The 22,395-nt window shown below is 37.8% G+C and overlaps 1 protein-coding gene across 4 annotated transcripts in view; it reads right to left on the bottom strand.

Moving 5' to 3' along the window:
- LOC126181765 (poly(U)-binding-splicing factor half pint) overlaps window positions 1-22,395 on the bottom strand; it is a 119,059-nt gene that overhangs the window by 37,641 nt on the left and 59,023 nt on the right. For all 4 annotated transcript variants that reach the window (XM_049924797.1, XM_049924799.1, XM_049924798.1 and 1 more), the window contains 3 exons: window positions 19,311-19,471; window positions 16,392-16,438; window positions 11,518-11,731 (listed from right to left, as the gene is read on the bottom strand). In XM_049924797.1, the coding sequence (XP_049780754.1) occupies window positions 11,518-11,731; window positions 16,392-16,438; window positions 19,311-19,471 (422 nt within the window). The remainder of the gene's footprint in view (window positions 1-11,517; window positions 11,732-16,391; window positions 16,439-19,310; window positions 19,472-22,395) is intronic.

Raw genomic sequence — 22,395 nt, 5'->3', positions numbered from 1 at the left:
AACCGCAGAGGAGGGGAGAGGAGAAGAGGGTGGAGATAGGGTAAGGAGGGAGGAGTGGGAAAGGATGCAACAGAAGCAAAGTTACATGTCATCGACACACAGTTAAGTCAATCATATTTTGATGAGCCTCAGCGTAGGACAAACAAACAAACAACTTATACTCCCAAATCATCTTCCTTCTTATAAACCGGTGAGTAGGAAGAGCGATGGCCATGACAATAACACACATGGGCGGCGGAACACAGGGTCTCCCCTCATGGATGGTGTGTCCACAACTACAAGGAGGGTCGGCCGTACAGCAGGAAGATGTGCCCGAAACGCAAGCACTCAAAACACCTTATGGATGGTGGGGCATTTGCCTTCACGTCACACCAATAACACACAATCCTGACTTTCTCTGAGAGGTTATCCCCTTAAACGGAAAGGTAAAGGCACCTGTATCAATGCGATTGTCCTTATGACTTTCTGAACAGGTCTGGTTGCTCCAGATTGGAGCTTGAAGGATGAAGTCCCATTGAAAAATGACTCCCTGAACTTTTTTCAATGGGGCTGCAGATTGGGTGGCCGATGAAGTTCTGGTCAACAGTAAACCTGGCAACATCTTTCTTAGAGACTATTTCACCAAACTTTCCACAAAAAAAATAATGGCTTGGTGGTGATGAACATGTCCGCACCAGTCCTAGCGTAGACAAGATAGTGGGAAAAGTGTTTCACCACAAGCCGGCACGCTGGCCCCTCCTTCGCAGTGATAGGAAAGCTGCAAGGTCCTTAGAAGCAGCATTAAATGATCCCTTACCAACCAAAGAGACGGCCGTAGAACGGCCAGTTTTCTGGAGCTTCATACAATTCATGTGCAAATCATTTGCCCTGATACTACCTAAACCAATCAGGGGATCTCTGCATTGGTGCCAACAGCAAAAGCCATCTGGCACAGTGGCCACTGCTGGGTGTTCCGATGTTCCAGATTAACAAGCAACCACTCCTAGGCATATACAGCGGGGAGGGGGGCACTAGCTCAGGTATCAGAAGTGTGATCCCTGTGCTCAGCCAGATGGGTACATAACAGCCCCACCACATGACTGGCTGTATGTCCTGGTGGCCTAGGAAGATGGAACAAGAAGGAAATGCAGTCGAGAATGGAAGAATGGGCCACAATAGCTCAGGGTGCCATATGCACCAAGCACAAACTCACAAAAGATCCCCGAGACCACCCCCCCTCTGCCCCCTGCCAGGGGAGGTGGCCGGAGGCGGTGAAAGTATAAATGCATGCTACGCAGATAAGGATGTGAGAAAAGAACAAAAACTATATCAGACTATAGTGGCGATTAAGGGGAAAAAGAAAGCTTTATATATAATGCTCAATTTCAGTGCACTTTTCTTATTAGTAAGGAAATTACAAAGAATGAACAGTTTCCCGAGAGACAAATGTGTAAAGATACGACAAGGATTTTTTCACCACCACTAATTTTCAGAAGCAATAAATACAGACTATAAGAAGGAAATCAATAATGATGAAGACCGTATAAAGATGCTATGCAACGAACTTTGGGGCTTGAGGAATAAGCAGTGATTTCCATGTCACACTAGAGGTTGTACTATAAAAATTTATGACTTGAAGCTGTGTACAAAATACTGAAAACCTGTATGAATCAAGCAGTGTTGTGAAATGGAGTACTGCATTTGCCCGAATATAATATGACCCTCCCCTTTTTTAAGAGACTCCCTGAGAAAACTTTATTCCTAACATATTCTGAGTAATCAAAATTAAAGACTGATTTACCCACAAAGTACCTGCCAAAAGAGTTAACATTATACCTATTCTAACCTTATGCCATCTATTGATTGTTTACATTTTGACAATACTCCGAGAAATAAAACAAATGAATAGAAATGGTGTACAAAACATTTTCGGACAGATTTCTTTTCTACTTTTTTTTGCTTACGAACCCATCAGCCTGGTATAACATCTTTAATCACCACCACCATCCTCCTAATGGCACAGCTATGAAATTCATATCTTCGTTGTCACAAATATTTGGCTGCTTCTTCTGAATGTGTTGCTGTTTCTGAGGCTCTCATTATTGTGGTAGCTGAGAACACACCCATTTTTTCATGAATATATGTCAGATTTCGATTCTACACTGACGTGAGAATGTTACAATGTTTCTTGCTTCCAAACATAACATCTGCCCACCACTCTCTCATCGGCTGTGTTGATCCAGCAGTTGACACACCCCCTTACATTATCGTCCTAAGCCACAGCGAGCATCGACAACATTGCAGCAAAAAAATCTTAAGAATGCCACTGTCCCCTATGTAGATTTTTACCATTTCCTGAGAAATGAATACTATTGTTCAGTATTTGTCCAATTATAACGTCAGTTCAATTCAGACTAAATATGGATTCAGGCAACCTTCATTTAAATGCCATAGATGTTCATAAAAAGCCAAGTACGTTGGTAGATTCCCACGGTTGGCAACATGACTAAATTTGCTGCATGCTCCCCTCCACACAATCATCATCGTTCTATGTCAAGCTGGAGTCACTGTTTCCCTTTCAACCCTTCCATAGTGCTGAGCTTCAGTAACTGTGAAAAATAGACTGCAGTGTCTTCTAGTGCGCAGAACATATGTAACAACATCAACTAATACATAAATGAAAGATCACAAATACAATTCAGTGTCATTGTCATACTTTCGCTTTTCCCATGATCACTAGATGTCTGTTGGTACTATTTCCAAGACGCGTCTCGCCGCTGCAATTTATTCTCGCTGTAACAATTACAGTTAATTTAATATGATTTATTTCCTTTGTTAGACATTTCACTCTGCATTAATTTTCCTTCTTGTTTCAACTGAATGTTACCATGATGTTCTAAAGCTGTTAACGTTTTTACCCACTATTCTAACACATGAACGGCAACAGAATCTCTCTTTTGCAATTTACTTAGTAAATTTGTTTCTCAAATCACATAAAATATTGGTCTGGTTTCTGAATCAGCTAATGTTTTTTGAATGTTACCCCTACATAAAAAGTGGCATTAATGTTTGTATATCCGTATGTGTATGAGAACATTTATTGGAAATCTTTTAAGACACAGCAAAAGTTTGTAAGATGTTAGAATGTAATTCTGTTTCGTCCTGTGTTTCACAAAACTGTCCGATTTCAATCAGAGCAAAAGACTGTAGTAGTGCCTAGTTCACACAGTGTGTCTCAACTTCTCTCACACTAGCACTGCGCGGCACCCAAGTCCATGTCACATGATTGTTCAAGCAACATCAAAACTGTTATCTTCAAAATAAATCTGCTTGTGAACACCATAGCAAAGGCTTTATCTCTAAATGTAAGACGACCCCTATATACTCTACTGAACAACATAAAAATGTCGACCTCAGCAGCAATAGCTTAATCTGTGAATATACGAGGGCTATCCACAAAGTACATTACGTTTTGGAATTAAAAATAAATAAAGTATTGGAATTTTTTTTTATTATATACAGATGAAAGCCACACTTAAATACTACTTTTCTACATAGTAGCGATGGATGAGCTTGGAAATTCCTTCGTCGTAAAATTCGGCCGCCTGCGCCTTCAACCACGTGGTTAATCAGTAACCCGGTAGAAATACGATTTTGGTGGATTTCCTGGAAAGAGACACTACAATAAACTCTCAAAGGTATTGCCAAACTCTGCACAACCTCAGAAGAGCAATACAAAACAAGCGCAGGGGAAAGTTGGGCTCAAAGATCTTGCCGATTCATGACAACGCCCGGGCCCACACGGCAAATGCCACTCGTGAAGTTCTCTAATCTTTTAAGTGGGAGTTGTTTCCTCATCCATCGTACAGTCCCGATCTGGCACCGAGGGACTTCCACTTATTCCCAGCAATGAAGAAGTGGTTGGCTATGCAGCGTTTTGATGACGACGCACAGCTTCAAGAAGAGGTAATCACGTGGTTGAAGGTGCAGGCAGCCGAATTTTACGACGAAGGAATTTCCAAGCTCGTCCATTGCTACGATAAGTGTCTTAATTTAAATGGCAACTATATAGAAAAGTAGTATTGAAGTGTGACTTTCATCTGTATATAATAAAAAAAATTTCCAATGCTTTATTTTTAATTCCAAAACTTTGTGGATAGCCCTCGTACAATGACCCTGTACTTTTCAAATGACGAACTTGGGGGCAAAAATCTCGTCTTACAATCAGGTAAATACGGTAGTTGAAAAATTTTCTGAAAGTGATAGGTTCTGATATTTTAAAATCTCTGGTTGTCCTACAGTCTTCATTCGACTTTGGACGTCACCAATGGGGACTGCACTGTTTCAATTTTACAAATAATCTTCTATTTTCTTCTCCACACAGCTGTCCACTGTCTTCAGCTCATGGGATGTTATCTTTAATACCAGTGTGAGAGAAACTCTTGCAAGAACAGCAATATGTAAATGTAAACAAGACCAGAAAATAAATAAATATGTAGCAATTGTGACTGCCAGATGGTTATTACAAAATTACCACACTTTTAAGTTCCACATTTCACATTTTCCTGCCATTTATGCATTTTTTCCTGATCCCATCAAATTTCATATGTTCACAATGTACCAAAAACCTCAATTTTACTTTTCTGAATCCCCCCCCCCCGACGTTTACACTGCACCTGACAGCTTTATTTGATAATATTGAGTAAAAGGAATCCTTCAATTTTCATCCTGGCTCTGTAACAATGCTCTCTTTAAAGTGCATAAACTGTGTGTAATTCAAGAAGATTGTGAAAGGCTAAGCCTCTGAACTATTATATCTAACAAATACTTGCCAACTGCAACAAAACTTTCTTCTTCGTGAACAAACTTTGTATATGTATTAAAAAATAAGCTCGCATGCCATATATTTTAACTGAAGCTTGGTTTATGGTTTGGAAGTATCATAAATATGCCGTGCCCTGCACATTGTTCTTAGGTGACATCAAGGAGTGAGCTAATAGCCGGCAAACCTATCGCGGTTTTGCTAGTGAAGTTTCTCATTTTGTGACTACTGTTTTAGCTGTTTAAGCATTGAAGTTGTTATTGGAGATTTACTATCTTATTTGTTAAGTTTTTGTTTTGCTTTTTGTTTTTGTTACTGTATCCGAGTTGAGGGGTCAAGTCATTTGTACGATGTCCTTTGTTCCTTGGATCATTTTCTTGTTAATCTTTGTGTTGAGTATTTTTATTGTTTTGTTATCGGCTTTACTAATGGAGAGAAAAGAAAGAAAATCTTTTACTGTCGAAGTGAAGGTCCAGATTTTGGACAAAGTAAATTCCTTCCATGAAATAGAACCAAATTGTAAAAAATAGAGAAAATATCATATCTAGAGCTACAGAAAATGGGCTAAATGCCAAAGAACGAAAGTACACAACCCACTTGAAATGACGATCAGAATGAAACTATAAAACATGTCAAGGGCAGCAAGTATTCCAGCTGACAGCATGCTTTTAAGGCAGAAAGCACTTAAAGTGGCCAATATTCTTGGCACAGACAATTTCAGCACCTAAATGAATAAAATATGAAGCCAATAAAATATATAACAGTGATGAAACTGAAGTTTTTTTAACGCGTTGCCAAACAAAACACTGGTATTCAAAGGTGATAAAGGCGATGGTAACAAACACAGTAAACTAAGGATAACAACTATCTTGGGAGCTAATGCTAATGGCTCTGAGAAGCTCCAGCCCTTTGTAATAGGGAAATCGAAAACCTCTGTTTTCTAAATATACGTTAACTTCCTACTGACATGAAACGTGTAATTACAATTTTTCCCAGCTAAAAGCGAAGGCAAACTGCAACCCATTGATTTGGGAATTTACACTCAAAGTCAGTACATAGGAAGAACATTGTTCAAAAATTTTTGTTCATTCATGGATACCACATGTGACAGAATTTCAGTACTGAAAGCACTGCATTTCATCACTAAGTCATGGAAGGCTGTGAAGGAGGATGCAATAAAGCAACGTTTTTCAAAAGCAAGATTCTTTTTAAGGGTATGAGTTGCCAGAATGAGATGAAGAAGAAGAAACGATGATAATGAAAGCTGTTTTGCTGCTGTATGGTAAACACTGCAGTCAAGGTGCACTTTTAGTGAATTTATGCAGGTAGATGACAATGTTATTACTGCAGAGGAAACACACTTGGAGGAATTTGCTGCAGAAAGATTGTCAGCTATTTCCTCTCTCTATGATGGAGAAGAAGATGAAGGAGAAAAAGAGAGTATCAGTGCCTACTAGTGCTCATGCAGCTGCAGCAGTGGAGGTACTATTAAAGATATTTTTCATCTGCGAATCGTATGAAAATACACTTGAGACTCTTTATGAGTTGGAAAAACATACTGAGGGCATATCAAACAAACGAGCTAAACAAAAATGTATTACGGACTTCTTTTGTAGGAAATAATAATTAATACAACTGTGGCTTTTTAAACTGTACATATTGAGTTGTTATTCAAATTTGAATGTTTCTTAGAAAGAGGTAACATTTGTAGTGTCGGTAGCTCCATTTTAATATTATAAGCAAAACACAAAAATCTGTCCACAGGAACGTTATGTCATAATGTCTTAATTACTAGTTCATTCCACTTGCCAGTGCATAAACAGAATTAGAAGACATGGCAATATCAGCAGTTGCTTTTTACTGGATATTTGAGATAAGTACTATCAGAAATAAGACCTATGCATACTGTTATACACCAACATGCATTGCGAAACCTTTGCTTGGCTTTTCTACCTTTCCTTTGAAAATGTTTTCCCCCCATTCCCCCCCAAATTAACAGCACCAACCTAACATTCCAATCGCTTGGAAAGTGTAAAAAAAAAGGAGTAATACTGTAATATATACATCAATGTTTGCCAACTGTTAATTTTTTTCTGAAGGAAAGAAGGAAGGGAGAAAAGGAGAAAAAGAGAGAAAGGTTTGATACAAAATACATTGAAGATAAAGCATACAGGCGTTACACACTATGGTCAGGTAAACGCAATTCACCATGTAACCCACATGATGTGTATTTTACGTTAAGCTATGAGGTATTGTTACTTTCACTTCAAGCATTCTAGTATTAAAGCATTTAAGTACATTTTTTTCCATATTCAGCACACAATTCAGGTAATAAATTATTTGAAACATTTAATCTTGATACCATATGCCAACAATTGCCCATAACCACTGTCTTTTATGTGACACCATTACGTAGCATGACTGAAGCATTATTTCCTATTCTGTGTACAGTCAAATGAAAACTACTGTACTTAATTTTCCAAATGAAATTAAATCTCTGGCAGTAAACATAGTGTGTATTCCTACTACACATCAGTAAATGATTCATGCATTCACCCCATTTAACAGCATGTTTCTGACACGCTAATATTGCTGCAGTAGCTGCTCAATCTCTCAGAAAATTATCAGAAAGTGATCATGCTACCAATCTGGCAATAGGATGAATTGGAATGTTTTTTTTTTTTTTAATCTAAGTGTCAATTTTTTAGGTAACAGATGTCATGTTTTTTACCTGAGCCAACAGAAGCAATGCAGGTGTTTCCACCCCAGTTCAAGATACATATTGATAACAAATTATTACTTCCAGCCTCTAACAGTTCCCATACTCACGAAACTCCAATGATGAAGGCACCACTCACACAGCAGCCTCGAAGAGCAGCATATTCTTCCCTTCAGGACCCATCACGATACACTACGTATATAATGAGACGTGGCGAAAGCAAGAGTGTACATACACCCAATTCATAATGATAATATAGCTACTCACTTAAAACAGAGTGGAACTTTGAAGCAGTATTACAACATGACATTTCAGCCTCTGACTGCCACTTTGTGTGAAACTGTACTGAACAACAGTTCACATAAAAGGCTAGGAAGAGTAGAATGTCAAGCATAACTCTGCTTAAAAATTGCAACAAGTAAGCAACATGACCTCTTTGAGCAACACAGAACAGTTAACTCCCACATGAACACAAATATTTATGAATGGGCATTTTTTTCCACAGAAGCAACCTCATAAATAGTTTATATATTTCATTCACTTGATCCCAGCACTTATATAGTCCATACAAGAAGGTGAGGGAGGGAGTTAATTATAAATTTTTGTGTGCATTCTGAAGAGCAACGTCAGAATAATACTTACTCAATTATGAAGCACCTTCATATAAACATCAATCACCATTTATCAGAACTGCATTCCAAACCTGCCCAATGGGTTTTAACAGCCTAAAAGTAGTTGTGCACTTCTGTGCAGATCGAATTTGGTTTTCATTAATGCCATTTTTATCCTATGGGACATAATAAATAAGTAATGTTCTGATTCATTAAAAAATGATCCCAATCTCTCTCTCCGCGCGCGCGTGTGTGTGTGTGTGTGTGTGTGTGTGTGTGTGTGTGTGTGTGTTTGCCAGAAGGAAAACCAGAGCTCGAAAGCTATTGTACACTGTATTCTGTTACGTGTGTCAGTGTGCAACCCATTAGCCTGCTGAAGCTAATCACTGTCTTACTGATACCACAAAAATGAATTTGTACTTTCTCAATTTACTTTCCAATAATATGAAATGCTTATGTGATATGAAGAGAGAATTAGTGATGCCAAAGTATTCCTCTCCATGAGCAGAGGAACATGTAAGTGCCCATCAAATGTGTATATACACCCCACAATGATACTATTTCTTAAGGACAATGACTGCCATCTAAAAGTGGACAACCAGTTTACAGCACAGTCTAAGAAACCCGCAAGCATTTGTCCACAGAAGTGAAGGAATATGCACACACATGCTTGTGTTACAACATGAAATAATGTTCTCTCCCTCTCTCTCTGCTCACATGAAAAACAAATAATTGACTGGGTACAAATGAATGGAACATTTAAATGTGGTGCATGTTGCTTCCTGTCACGCAAACACAATATGCATATATATATATATATATATATATATATATATAAATGTATCATAAAAAAATAGATATAACAGAAGGTCTTCAGTTTTCTTTGCTCATGGGAGATTCATTAAAAATAAGTTTCATTTACATACCATATACATCTGCCTCTCTCTGACTAAGAATACAAACAGCTTAAGATAACAGATAATTCAAATTAACAATAATGGGACTGCCAATGTCTTTATCATAGCAATCACCTTTCCAGATTTCTTTTATTACATTAGTGATAATTTTACAACTTACTAACAGTGTCTTTTCTTAGTCAATAAAAGTTCAAAACAATACAGCAAAGAATAAAAGCAATTGCCAGAATAAATGACTAATGTCAAGTGCTTTTTGATACACAAACACACAATGTCAGGAAAATTTTGTATTCCAGTTTCATCTCTCTCATGGTACTCCCAGCTTCAAGTAAAAATATTTCAATTTGAGTACGTGAAATCCCTTACATATAAAAACAGAGAAATATAGAACGTTCCTGGGAGGGCAAACAAGAGCACTACGGAGTCAAAAAATTACCTGTCAATGGTGTAATAAAGACTGATGCTGATAGAAACTTGTGACGCTACAATGAAATTTGATACTGCACGAATTCAAGTGCATGACTTGGAAAAATCTGATTTCTTTATAGCACACGTGTTTCAGATAATTCTATCAGGCCATCATCTTTGTCAAAGTGTGATGAACAGAGGCATTTCTATAAAATATGGCAACAATTTATATGCAAGTTTGTTAGGAGCTCTCTCTTTTGTAAAGTTACAGCAATATGTGATATTGCTAGATAATTTCTTGAGAAATGAAGGCATCATACAAAAGCAAATTATTAACAGATAAAACTTACGCTCCATAGCAGGCTGTAGACTGTACTGAACTCTTAAAAGCATTCAAACTACGTAGCAAATTGGGTCTTTAACTCAGATGTATACTCAATTGTATATCTGACCTAGATTTTTGCCTTTCAATGCAACGATCTCTCAACTGGGTCACCCAGTTGAAAGTAAGGAAGGCTAGGGTTTACCAGGAAAGTAACTAAGATTAGGGTTTGCCAGCTCATCGAGGTCATCAGGGACAGAGCACAAGCTCCGATGATTTTAAAGATGGAAATTGGCCATGCCCTTTTAAAGGAACCATCCCAGCATTTGCCTGGAGTGATTCAGGGAAATCGCAGAAAACCTAAATCAGGATGGTCAGACATGGATTTTTAACTTTTGTCCTCTAAATGCAGTGGTGCTAATCACTATGCCACCTCACTCAATCCACCCAATTAAAACTAAATTTTACACACACACACACACACACACACACACACACACACACACACACACACAGTACCTTTGGACAGTGTCAGGTTGTGGAGGGAGGGAGACATGGCTGGGTGGTGGTGGGGGGGGGGGGGGGAGAGAGAGAGAGAGAGAGAGAGAGAGAGAGAGAGAGAGAGAGAGAGAGTAGGAGGGAATGTGCCCGTGTTTAAGCAGTGTATGGCTTTAAGCTAAGTAATTTTCCTGCTTTTGCAAGCATCTCAATCACTCCATGTCTTCGCAAGTAGCTATCTACCCAAATTTATTTATTAATTGCAAATATTTTAACATTCAGGTCAGAAAAATATGATCTAACTGGGCCACTTCTAGGTTTATTCTGAACAGGCAAAGCAAATGATCCAACAATTCTTGGCTCAATCAATATAACTTATTTGTGTGTCCTCTATACAAACTCAACTTTTTCTCTCTGTGATAAACAACGGCATGTTACTGGGAAGTCCATAAGTCACTTGTAGTTATCAGTAGGTTCTTTTAAAGATAATTAACAATTTTTTTTGTATTTGGTGAAGTGTTAAAAGCATAATGGTGTCCGTAACACATGATACAGCATACACTACACCATTAATGCAAGAGTCACACTTAAAAATACTGTCAGCCAGTAATCTGTGAAAAAACAGTGAGTACAGGTGGCAAACAGAGTAATGAGTTCCAGACACTGACCCTACAGTACTCTTCATGCTCAATAAACAAAACTGTCAATATCTGAAATATTTCAGAAGATGATTATTTATATTCAGTGTTCGGATGAAAAACAAGTCCTGTTTTACTTCCTTGCCACCCCAATTTGTTAAAACATTTCATGAAGTTTATAGTAGTTCATAATTATAACCACAGAAAATCATGCAGTTATTAGATCTATTAATCAAAATAACAGCTTTCATTTAAGTTCTAGGATTAGTCGCTAGACAGTATATTTTTAAAACAATCTGATTAGAGTGTATAAAGCATAAACAGAGATTTATTACGAAGACCCTCTTATCTCTCCTCAGTGACCCTAAACCCCCAAAATGATGCTAGTTATCAGTAAAACATGTTCACTCAAGTCATCCAATTAAATTTGGCAATGTGGTTATTCAGTAATGCTGGAAATAAACAAGTACAGCAATGATACAAAATGTACTATTAGAAAGGAGGAGAATGACACTGCAATACAACTTCCTAATCTATGAAACTCCCATGACAGAGAAACCTGTAGTCCAACTGTATAGCAAACCACGGATAAGGAACTTCTACCTTGATGTTCCGGCCACCGATCATCACACCATTCATTTGCTCCAATGACAGCTGGGCTGCTTCTGGTATGTCGTATTCAACAAAAGCAAATCCTTTATGCTTCTGAGTTACTGGATCCCATGACATGTTTATAGATTTTATTGGGCCAAATGGCAGAAATGCCTGCCTTATCGTATCTTCTTTCAATTCAAAACTGATACTCCCAACATAAACTCTGGAATAAATACACACACTATTATTTATAAGTTCCATAGATCATATTAACAACAAATATGATATGGAATGTGTCAAATAACTAACAGTTGCACACCTTTATTGAAAGAAATATGTATTGTAAATGAAGGTAAACACTCTTCAGGTCGCAATCACGTATTTCTGAGCAAGAATATTTCTGTTGCCATACACACTATATAAAAATTTTTATAGCAGTATATTTCACTGTCTGTACTGTATCTGTGAGTATCACAGTTACACTGTAACTCAAATGGCTTATTGAACACTCGATTCAGCAATGAATAAATGTAACAGGCTGTAGTTAATGTTGTCAATTGTTTAAGCTGTTCCTTATGACATGAAGGTGTCAACTTCACACATAATAACCACCTTTTGTGCAGCAAATGATTTCTGCACATTTCGAACAACACAGTGACAACTCATTTCAATTTAATAATAATTAGTACATTTTTGTGCACTCAGTGACAACATACTACAGAATACATACAATGCTGTCAAGAGAAATGGCTAAAATTTCCAGACCTTGCAATAAAAGCAACTACAGAACGCCATAAAATACTTCAATTGGACTCTTTGTCATTAAATTTTCACATCTCTGAGATAACAACTTGCAACTTTTCAGTTTTTCTTCCAGGCACATTAATTTCGGCACAATTTGGTTTTACCATTACAGCTATTCAGGCAATAGTGCAAATACCTTAGTATAAAAAATAGAACTGCATTGTTCTCCCGAAGCACTTTGTTTCATTATCGTGCATATAACAGTGTCATCAGTTCTGCATCACAGGGATCCATGCATATCTTAATGTTGCAGCTGCCATTTTGTACCAGCACATACACTGTTGCAAGATACAGACTAACTATAATGTTGCTTGTAGCACTCAGTAGAGTCTAAACAATTCCAACTTAGTTGCCTGGCTGTGAGGTCATCTAATTTGTCAGCTACTGAAGAATATGTGAAATACAAATGATAACTATAAAATACAGGTGAACGAGTACAAAATGGATAAAAAAGATTAGATAAAAATGGACTAACAAGGGAACATCCCCCATCGCACCCCCCTCAGATTTAGTTATAAGTTGGCACAATGGATAGGCCTTGAAAAACTGAACACAGATCAATCAAGAAAACAGGAAGAAGTTGTGTGGAACTATGAAAAAATAAGCAAAATATACAAACTGGGTCGTCCATGCGTAACATAGGCAATATTAAGGGCAATGTGAGGCGAGGAGCGCCGTGGTCAGCGTGAACAGCTGCGGAACGAGAGGTCCTTGGTTCAAATCTGCCCTCCACCGAAAATTTTGCTTTCTTTATTTTCGCAAAGTTATGATCTGTCCGTTCGTTCATTAACGTCTCTGTTCACTGTAATAAGTTTAGTGTCTGTGTTTTGCGACCGCACCGCAAAACCGTGTGATTAGTTGACGAAAGGACGTGCCTCTCCAATGGGAACCGAAAACATTTGATCGCAAGGTCATAGGTCAACCGATTCCTCCACAGGAAAACACGTCTGATATTTTGTATATGACACTGGCGACAGCACGTACGTCACATGACAGGAATATGTTGTCGACCCACCTAACTAGTACACTTGGCGAATGGGTGAAAAGTTTCTTCTACCTTGCCCGATTTAGGTTTTCTTGTGGATGTAAGAATCACTCCAAAAAAAGTGATGAAAACATAAGAGTTTTTCACATAAACTGAAAATAAAAAGTTAAAATTTTCGGTCGAGGGAAGATTTGAACCAAGGACCTCTCGATCCGCAGTTGTTCACGCTAACCACGGCACCACGGAGCTCCTCGCCTCACATTGCCCTAAATATTGCCTATCTTACGCATGGACGACCCAGTTTGTATATTTTGCTTATTTTTTCATAGTTCCACACAACTTCTTCCTGTTTTCTCGATCGATCTGTGTTCAGTTTTTCAAGGCCTATCCACTGTGCCAACTTATAACTAAATCTGAGGGGGGTGCGATGGGGATGTTCCCTTGTAAGAATCTCACATCACACTACTCATACACGAGTTTTACATTAATTTTATTTAATAAAATTGCAGCCAAATAGCCACATACAGTTACTTTGCTTAATATTTTATGTTTCTGCATATTCATTCACAGATTTCACTTTTTTACTGCACAGTTCTATGTGATATTGTTCACAGGCTTTGATACACAGTTCACACACACGTTGTGGTTGGGTCGTGATAATTTTTCTTTTTGCAAATTAGATAATGAAAGCCGTGAAAAGGTAATCTAGTTATGACATGTCACAGTTCAAAGTTTGGTGCTGTCAATGAACAGCTCATCATTGCTTCGATGCCTAAGAACTCCGGCCATACTTTTTCTTGTTTATCCTCCGTGATCTTCAGTTGATTTCTGGAAGCCTTGGTGTGTGGCACCATATACTGAAGTTTGATGTCTTCAATTAGGAATGTGTCTCTCGCTAGCAGGCACACTAGTCTAGATCATCTTGTCTTTGTGAGACCTAGTACTCTTTTTAGATATGCTGATTTTACCTTTTCTAGTGTTTCTAGATTTTTTCTGTCTAGTGGTCCCGTATAACCTCCAACCCGTAGGCCATTTCTAGACTGAGTTGGCAGATGTTTTCTATGTCCTGTACTGCTATTATTGCTTGGGCTGCACATTCTTTTGTATGTTTTGTGAAGCATTTGGCTGTTGGTGGGAATGTCATCCCTAGGTATTTAAAGTCTGATTAGATTTTTATTTTTTTGTCCTCTGATGTTGATTTCCGCATTCTTAGGTGTTTTGCCTCCTTTTCTGAAAATCACCATTTCGATCTTTGGTATGTTTACGTGTAGTTTGTGTTCACTGCACCATTTATCAATTTTCTCCGTGATTCTCTGCAGCTTCTGTATGTCTGTTGATGCTACATCTAATCGGCATATGCATATAAGTATAGATCTTCTTCATTTTCTCCAATTCGCAGTACTTCTTCAATGGCAACAATGTACAGCAAAGGGCTCGCTGGGTCACCCTGTAAGACTCCGTTCTATTGCAAAATGAGGTTAGAAAAAGAGAAGTTGTCCGATATTGTGATTAAGTTGTATTCGAGGATTGACTTGATTATTCTTGCCCGTAAGCTATCTTTTCCTATTGTTTTTTCCAGTTTTCGGACTATGGGATCTCTTTCCAGTAAGTCAAAGGCTTTGGTAATGTCTATGAACACTGTGTAGAACATTTGTTTCTTTTGTAGAGCTTCGTCGATGTTGTTTAGAAGCAGCCTGATTGCTCTAAGTGTTGATCTTCCAGATCTGAAGCCCATTTGTGATTCTGGGAGGTGACTGTCCACACAGGCTTTGATTTTTTGTGTAATTATCTTGAGAACATCTTAAACTGAGCATTTTCTAGGGTTATGCCTCTGTACTTGTTTGTGTCCGTTGGGTCTCCTCTACCTTTGTAGAGAATTTTTATTATCAAGTGTCTCCATTGGGTTGGAATTCTTCCACGTTCCAGGCATTTGTTGACTAGTTCGATCAATATGTGTTGGAGAGCCTCTTTCGCATTTTGTATGTGTTCATATATATATTATTGGGTCCTGCTGCTTTCTTGTTCTTCAGTGTTTTTATTACTTCTTTCCCATCTTCTTCATTTAGAGGTTCCCATACATTGTCTTTTTCCTTTGTTTGATGTTGTTTCTCTTTCTTTGGGGGTGTTTGGATTCCTCGTTTGTTCAGTATCTTACTGAAGTGGTCTTCCCATCCCTTCATGTCTATATTTGGTGTATGAGTCAGTCTTCTTGGTCAGTAAGACCAAGTTTTACAATAATGAGATAACAAATAGTTCCTTAAGAAACTAACCTTCCCCCATCCATCCTTCATCCTATCACATGAACAAACTAATGATTATGAGGGGTCAAGTATGCACTGTACAAATGCAAACATTCCAGACTTCAGGTTAACATCTACTGTCCCAAATTGCAGATCTCAAGTTTAACAAAGATTCAACAACATGACTGAGACAAAACTGATTTAATTCAACAAGAGTTAACTTTTTGTGCAATGAGATTATGATTTCTGAAGGACCCATTAATGGATTAAAATGAACATTAAATTTCAGTCCAATTATGTTTTGAAATCAAATTACTGATCTTAATCCCAGAACTATTTTCACAGTCATTTTAAATAGCCATCATAAAACAGAAAGCACAATTTGTCATCTATAGTACCCAATAGTAACGTTCAACATAATCTACTAATCACGTGCATGTTCATCTTTAACATTATTTAATAAATCTATACTTCGGAAAATATGCTAAATGGAAAATTGGACAATTAAACCAGCATACACTTATGTGAACACATATATCCCAGTAACTATCATAATGGCAAACAAAAATATAAATGTAAAGAAATCTGTGCTCTAAATTCCACAGAAAGCACAGATCTTTAGTGTAATTTGTCCTTAAATTATCCAATCCTGACTCAGAAAGTACAAACAGTTAATGGAAAACAAAAACTGAATTATTTGTGTGTAACCAAGCCAGGCATGCATGTTAAAATTTGCTGCCACCCTTTCTAATATGAACACTGACTTTCTTCATAGGCCTACAATGATCAGCAATGTTTATGATTGAAATAAATTTTTATATTTTGATCAATACAACAAATATTCGATCACTGACCTGCACATAAGGGCCAAAGCTTGATGACGCTGGAATGATTTTGCTTGCTGGAAAAAAAAGGGGTAGAAATTAATTGTTTGTCTTTAACAAAATGCTATTACACTTTAAAGAAACGGAAAACATAACACTTTAAAAATGTGCTGCAGGCTTATACAACTCAAGACATTAACATTAAAGAAGAGGTTGTAGGGGGCAGGGAGGGAGGGAGGGAGGGAGGGAAGGGGGGAGGGAGGGAGAAATCCTTGGATATCACAGGATATACGACATTTAGTGACAAAAGGAGAAAACATAGAAGTGCATTAAATGAAGCAGGCAAAAAGGAATACAAATGTTTAAAAAATGAGACTTGAAGGCAAATACAAAATAGCTAAGCAGGAGTGGCTAGAGGGCAAATGTAAATCTATAGAAATATGTACAATCTGAGGAAAAATAGATGCCACCTACAGCAAAATTAAGGAGGCCTTTGGAGAAAGGAGATGCAGCTGTATGAATATCAAGAGCCCAGATGGAAAATCAGAATTAAGCGAAGAAGGGGAAACTGGGAGACTGAAGGAGTATATAGAGGAGCTGTAACTGTTATAGAAAGAGAAGAGAAAGTAGATGAAGATGAGATGGGAGATACAATACTGCAAGACGAATCTGACAGAATACTGTCAAGACCTATGGCGAGACTAGGCCTCCAGAGCAGACAACGTTCCATCAGAGTTGCTGATATCCTTGAGAGGGCCAGCCATGACAACATCATTTCACTATGTTTACGAGGCAGTGGAAACACCCTCAGACTTAAGAAATAATGTAGTAATTTCAATTCCAAAGAAAGGAGGTGCTGACTAGTGTGTATACCACCGAACTATCAATTTAATAAGAATTGATTGGAAAATATTCACAGAAACTAAATTCAGGCAAGATCAATACTGACCTTACAACTTATCTTAAAAGATATATTTGACTAGATTCATAACTTTTGTAGACTCAGAGAAAGTTTTCTATAATAATAACGGGATACACTCTTTGAAATTATGAAGGAAGTAGGGGTAAAATATAGGGAGCAGAAGACTATAAACAATTAGCACAGAGACAGCAGTTAGAAAGAGTCAAAGAGCCTGAATGGGAAGCAGAGGTTTGAGAAGGGAGTGAGACAGGACTGTAGCCTATTCCTGATGTCCTTCAATCTGTATACTGAGCAAGCAGAAAAAAAAAGCCAAAGAAAAATTTGGAGAAGGAATTACGGTTCAGGAAGAAGAAAGAAAAATTTTGAGGTTGAACAAAGGGCTTTAAGTGCAGTAGAATGGAATGGAGAGTGTCTTTAGAAGATACCAAATGAACATTAAGAAAAAATGAAATGAGGGTTATGGAATGTAGTCTAGTTAAAATAAGTGTTGCTGAGAGAATCAGATTAGGAAATACGATACTAAAAGTAGACAAGTTTTTCTGTTTTGGCAATAAAGTAACTGATAATGTCTGAAGCAGAGAAGATATGAAATTAGACTGGCAAATAGCAAGAAAAGTATTTCTGAAGAAGAGAAATGTGTTGATATCGAATTTAAATATTATTAAGTATTTTTCTGAAGACACTCATCTGACTGTAGCCTTGTACAGAAATGAAAAGTGGACAATAAGCAGTTCAGACAAGAACAGAAAAAAGGCTTTTGAAATGTGGTGCTACAGAAGACTGCTGAAAGTTAGATGCGTAGATTGAATAACAAATGATGAAGTACTGAATTGAACTGGAGAAAAATTTTTTTCCACAACTTGAATGAGAGAAGAGATTGGTTGATATGATACAATATGACACATCAATTTAGTATTGGAGTAGGTGTGGGGGGAAAAACTGTAAAGGGAACCCAAGAGGCTAGTGCAGTAAACAGGTTCAAATGGATGTGGGTGTAGTAGTTCTACAGAGGGCTGAAGAGGCTTGCACAAGATATAGTAGTGTGGAGAGCAATCCAGCCATAAGATTGAAAACAATGACATTTTTATTAGATTTCTTTCCTGTTTGTCTGTCCCACACAAATTCTGCACATGATTTTAAAGTAATTTCCCAGTGTGTGTGTGTGTGTGTGTGTGTGTGTGTGTGTGTGTGTGTGTGTGTGTGTGAGTGTGTGAGAGAGAGAGAGAGAGAGACTTGAAATCTTAAACATAGCTCAGAACTGGATGACAATTCAATATTAACTCACTTTGTCAGTCTGATCGGTAGAAGAGGCCTGAAAAACATCACTAATGCCCAGACATCTGCATGACCAGTATGTTTTACAGGTAGAATAAAATTGCAGACAGACAAGGCTGAGCAGAGATGTAAAGGGGGAGATGGACAGAGAGGGATGAGGGGGAGATTATGTGACATCCCTTGTTTCTTTATTTTATTTCTTAGGGAAATAGAAATGAAACAGACTGATATTTTATTAGTAAATTGGTATAACACTATTCTATTTCAGATATGATCAGCTGAAAAGGTATGAAAATAAACTTGGAATTTAACACTTCTCTCTCATAATCTCATCAAATGTTGGGCACATGCAATACAAAACTGATGCATGAATAGTTCAAGTAACTTATCTACTGTATTCATCCCGCGTTTTTTTTTATAAATCTTTCAAGCACTTCCATGGCTATTAAAAATTCACAATAAAATACTTTCAGAAGTGTGTGGATGGGGCTAGGAATCTCAATGGGCTAGGAGAAATTATTTTATACTTTCTAGTCCAATTTAAAAGTGTTATTAAAAAACTTTATTTTTATTTAAATAATACTTCTTTCTCTCTTTATCCTTAAAAATAGTTTCTAATGCAGCACCTTAACAAACAATGTATCCCAAGTATTTAGATTGTAATGTTCTTGGTAATAAGATGCCTTAAATATAACAACTGTTCCTGCCTTCTTGTTAACGAATGTCATGTTGAACTCCCTTTTTATACTTACCATTTGCTGGTGGGCGAGCGTTTGTTTCATGAGTACCATCTTTATACTCTGTTCCATAGCATATTTTTTTGCTCGAGTTACTGCATCTTGTTGTTCAGAAGTCAGTTTTGGTAATCCTGCTCCCAATATACCTGGAATGGTTGTATTTCTAGCTCCTGGACCTGAAGGACAAACAACAGTGAAAAGATCTCTGTATTTTTCAAGTTATTAAATAACTAATGTAACAATGGTAACCAGGTTTTTTAATGGGCATTAGAGGGGAGAAGAATGCTAGAGATGAAATACAAAAACAAGTAACTCAATACGGCTCTGCAATAGCAGAAATTCCTGACTGCAGCATGAGGGGGCAAAAATGAACTTATTTAGTTCCTTTAATACTGATTGGTAATATCCCCATAATTCCTGCAAAGGAACAGTCTACAATGTGGGTCGATGCATGCGTGAATATAAAGATGCTAGTTTCTGCTTCTCATAGGTGACAAATTGCAGCAGCATTTGTTCTGACTTGTGAGTATGCTGGTGGTTATTGATAAGACAACATGGAAACCGGCAAGTATGGGCAATAGTGGACAGTGTGATTTCTCTGCAGGTAAGAGCGACTGCTTCAGACATCCACAAGAGGTTAGTAGCCGTATAAGGAGAAACAGCACCAAGTCACAGATATGGTAGTTCAGACAGCAAGAACAGTGCAGAAAAATGCAAAAGCAGTCACACAGAAACCAAACAATGCCCAGAATGCATATTACTTGATAATGGGGTGTAGGTAAATCACATTTGACGAGTTAGAGAAGCCAACAGATCTATTATGGGGAACCCTCTGTACCATCGCCCTTGAAGATAAGAAAGCGTGTGCACAATGGATGCCTCAATCGCTCACCATGGTGCAGAAACTGAAGTGTAAGTGAGGTGATGAGTATGGTCGATGCGACAGCACAGTGCACATCTAGCGGAGTTCTTTGATCATCTGGTCATCGTTGATGAATTTAGGTTCTTCCACGGGATTCCAGAATATAAAAGCCAGTCTATGGAGTGGAAGCATACCTAGTCCTCGTCCCAAGAACTCACAGCTGGGACCATTTGTGCAGAAGCAAATGGTGACTGTGATCCGGGATCAGGTAGAATACTGCTGGTGGGGTAGTTCCCTCCTAATATCGTCCTCAACAGTGATTGTTACTACAGTTCAGTGATCGGCCGAAACATTCAACGAAGTCACCATGGAAAATAAGGCCATGGCATTCTGCTCCCAACATGGAAACGTGCAGCTACATGTACTGCCATTGTCAATGAACAACAATGAACCAATGACGAACATCATGCAGTTGTCCACCAGTGGCACTGGGATACCCCCAAAGAACAATTTGCTATGTAAACATGAAAACTGCTAGTACAATGGAAAAAGAGTGTAGATATTGGCAGGGAATACCTGTAATATAATCTCTATTCATTTATTCAGTAAACTGTTCCTGCGAACACAAAAAATTGTAGTGCCACTCATTTTTTAAAGCCCTAAGTACTTCCTCCACATTTCTTGCAGGTTTTCCCCACCTACTCAGCAGTTTCTGTGTCAGCACATACTAAGCTGAAAGGCCGACATGTGAAGCTGATAAACATGCCATCTCATGTAAATACCACAGTGCTGCCCATAGATGAGCAAACAAAATCTTTATGCGGGATACGGCTGTGTGAAAGTAACTTAAGAGCCAAACCAAAGCAACTGACCTCTTCAGCCAAACACCACTATAATCAAACAGCAGCCATAGCTACTCATATTCCTCACACTCCTTTTTTTGAGAAATGTAGGATGTATTGTAGTAAAATATATATTTATTCATGTGTTACTTTCCACTTAAATTATATCAACATTTAAGTACTTTTTGGCCTGCATATAATTTAAACCTTAGTACAAAAGTCTGGGGGTTAGAGGGGGGTAGAGTCACAAGTCCCACAATCAGTGCATATGAAATGGCCTTTCTGCTGCTCTGAGAACGAGTAATCAGAGCAGTGGAATCTATTTTTTTTTTAAATCAAATATATGGTGACATAAGTTAAGATCCCAGGTGCATACCCTGCAGCCAGTCACCCTGGTGGGCCCTGGTAACTAAACACGGAATTTTATGTGACAATCAAAAGCATTGAAAAAGTTTTAATACATACGCTGGTTGCACGGTGTAATGGATACAAGATGGGCTTCAGAAGCAGTGGGATGCGGTTTTGAATCTCAGAGGAATTCATTTTTATTTTTAAATCTTTATCGAAATGACTTTGATCATTATTTTTATTCCATTAATTAGTTTAAATGTAATTCTTAATATAGGTGGTTTAAAAAAGTCAATCCCACCACTGGGGACCTCTGCTTGAGAGTTAATAATTTTTCAGAAGGAGGGAGGAGAGAGCAGGCCAGAGTGAACAAAAGTTTATGCACTTGACAGAAAAGGAGCAATATAAATACAACAGTTTAAATAGCCACTGGTTTTAATTGGCTTCTAATTACGAAATGTCAAGTATCAGAATATTCAGTATCCAGGTAGTCACACACACAAGAATAGCACTTCCTATGAAATTTTCCTTCCAAATGGCTACTAAGCAATGTGGTGCACTGGCTTTCTGAGATAACTGGGTATCAAAGCCCTCTGTAAAGTCCCGATCAAGATTTTTGGGAGGTTTCCCTGGAAATCCTCTCCCAAATTACCTGTCATTAAGATAGTTTAAGGTTTCCAGACACTGCTTAAGGCAAATAGTGGGATACGTTCTATGAAAATGATAGGGCGGATTTTCTTTCCCATTCTTTCACAATCCAAATTTGTCCTACAGTTACGATGACTTCATAATTGGTGGGACATTAAACCCTAATCTTCCATATTTCTTGCAAATGTTCAGCAATGTGTCATTTAGTTAATCCAGTCTTCTAAAGTGGTAAATGATGTCCTCAACCAATTTCTGCTCTGTTTAAATATTGATCGTATAATTTAGAAATGCAAACTTTACTTGTAACTTGTACCACTGTCTTTTTGAATTGAATGTACTGGTGCTGATGAGTGGAAATCCTAATGACGTTGGAGCCCATTTCACTTGCCATGGAATCAAG

The sequence above is a fragment of the Schistocerca cancellata genome, chromosome 1, assembly GCF_023864275.1.
Source record: "Schistocerca cancellata isolate TAMUIC-IGC-003103 chromosome 1, iqSchCanc2.1, whole genome shotgun sequence".
In the NCBI taxonomy this organism is placed as follows: Eukaryota; Metazoa; Arthropoda; class Insecta; order Orthoptera; family Acrididae; genus Schistocerca; species Schistocerca cancellata.
This window is presented reverse-complemented; position numbering and strand designations above follow the sequence as displayed.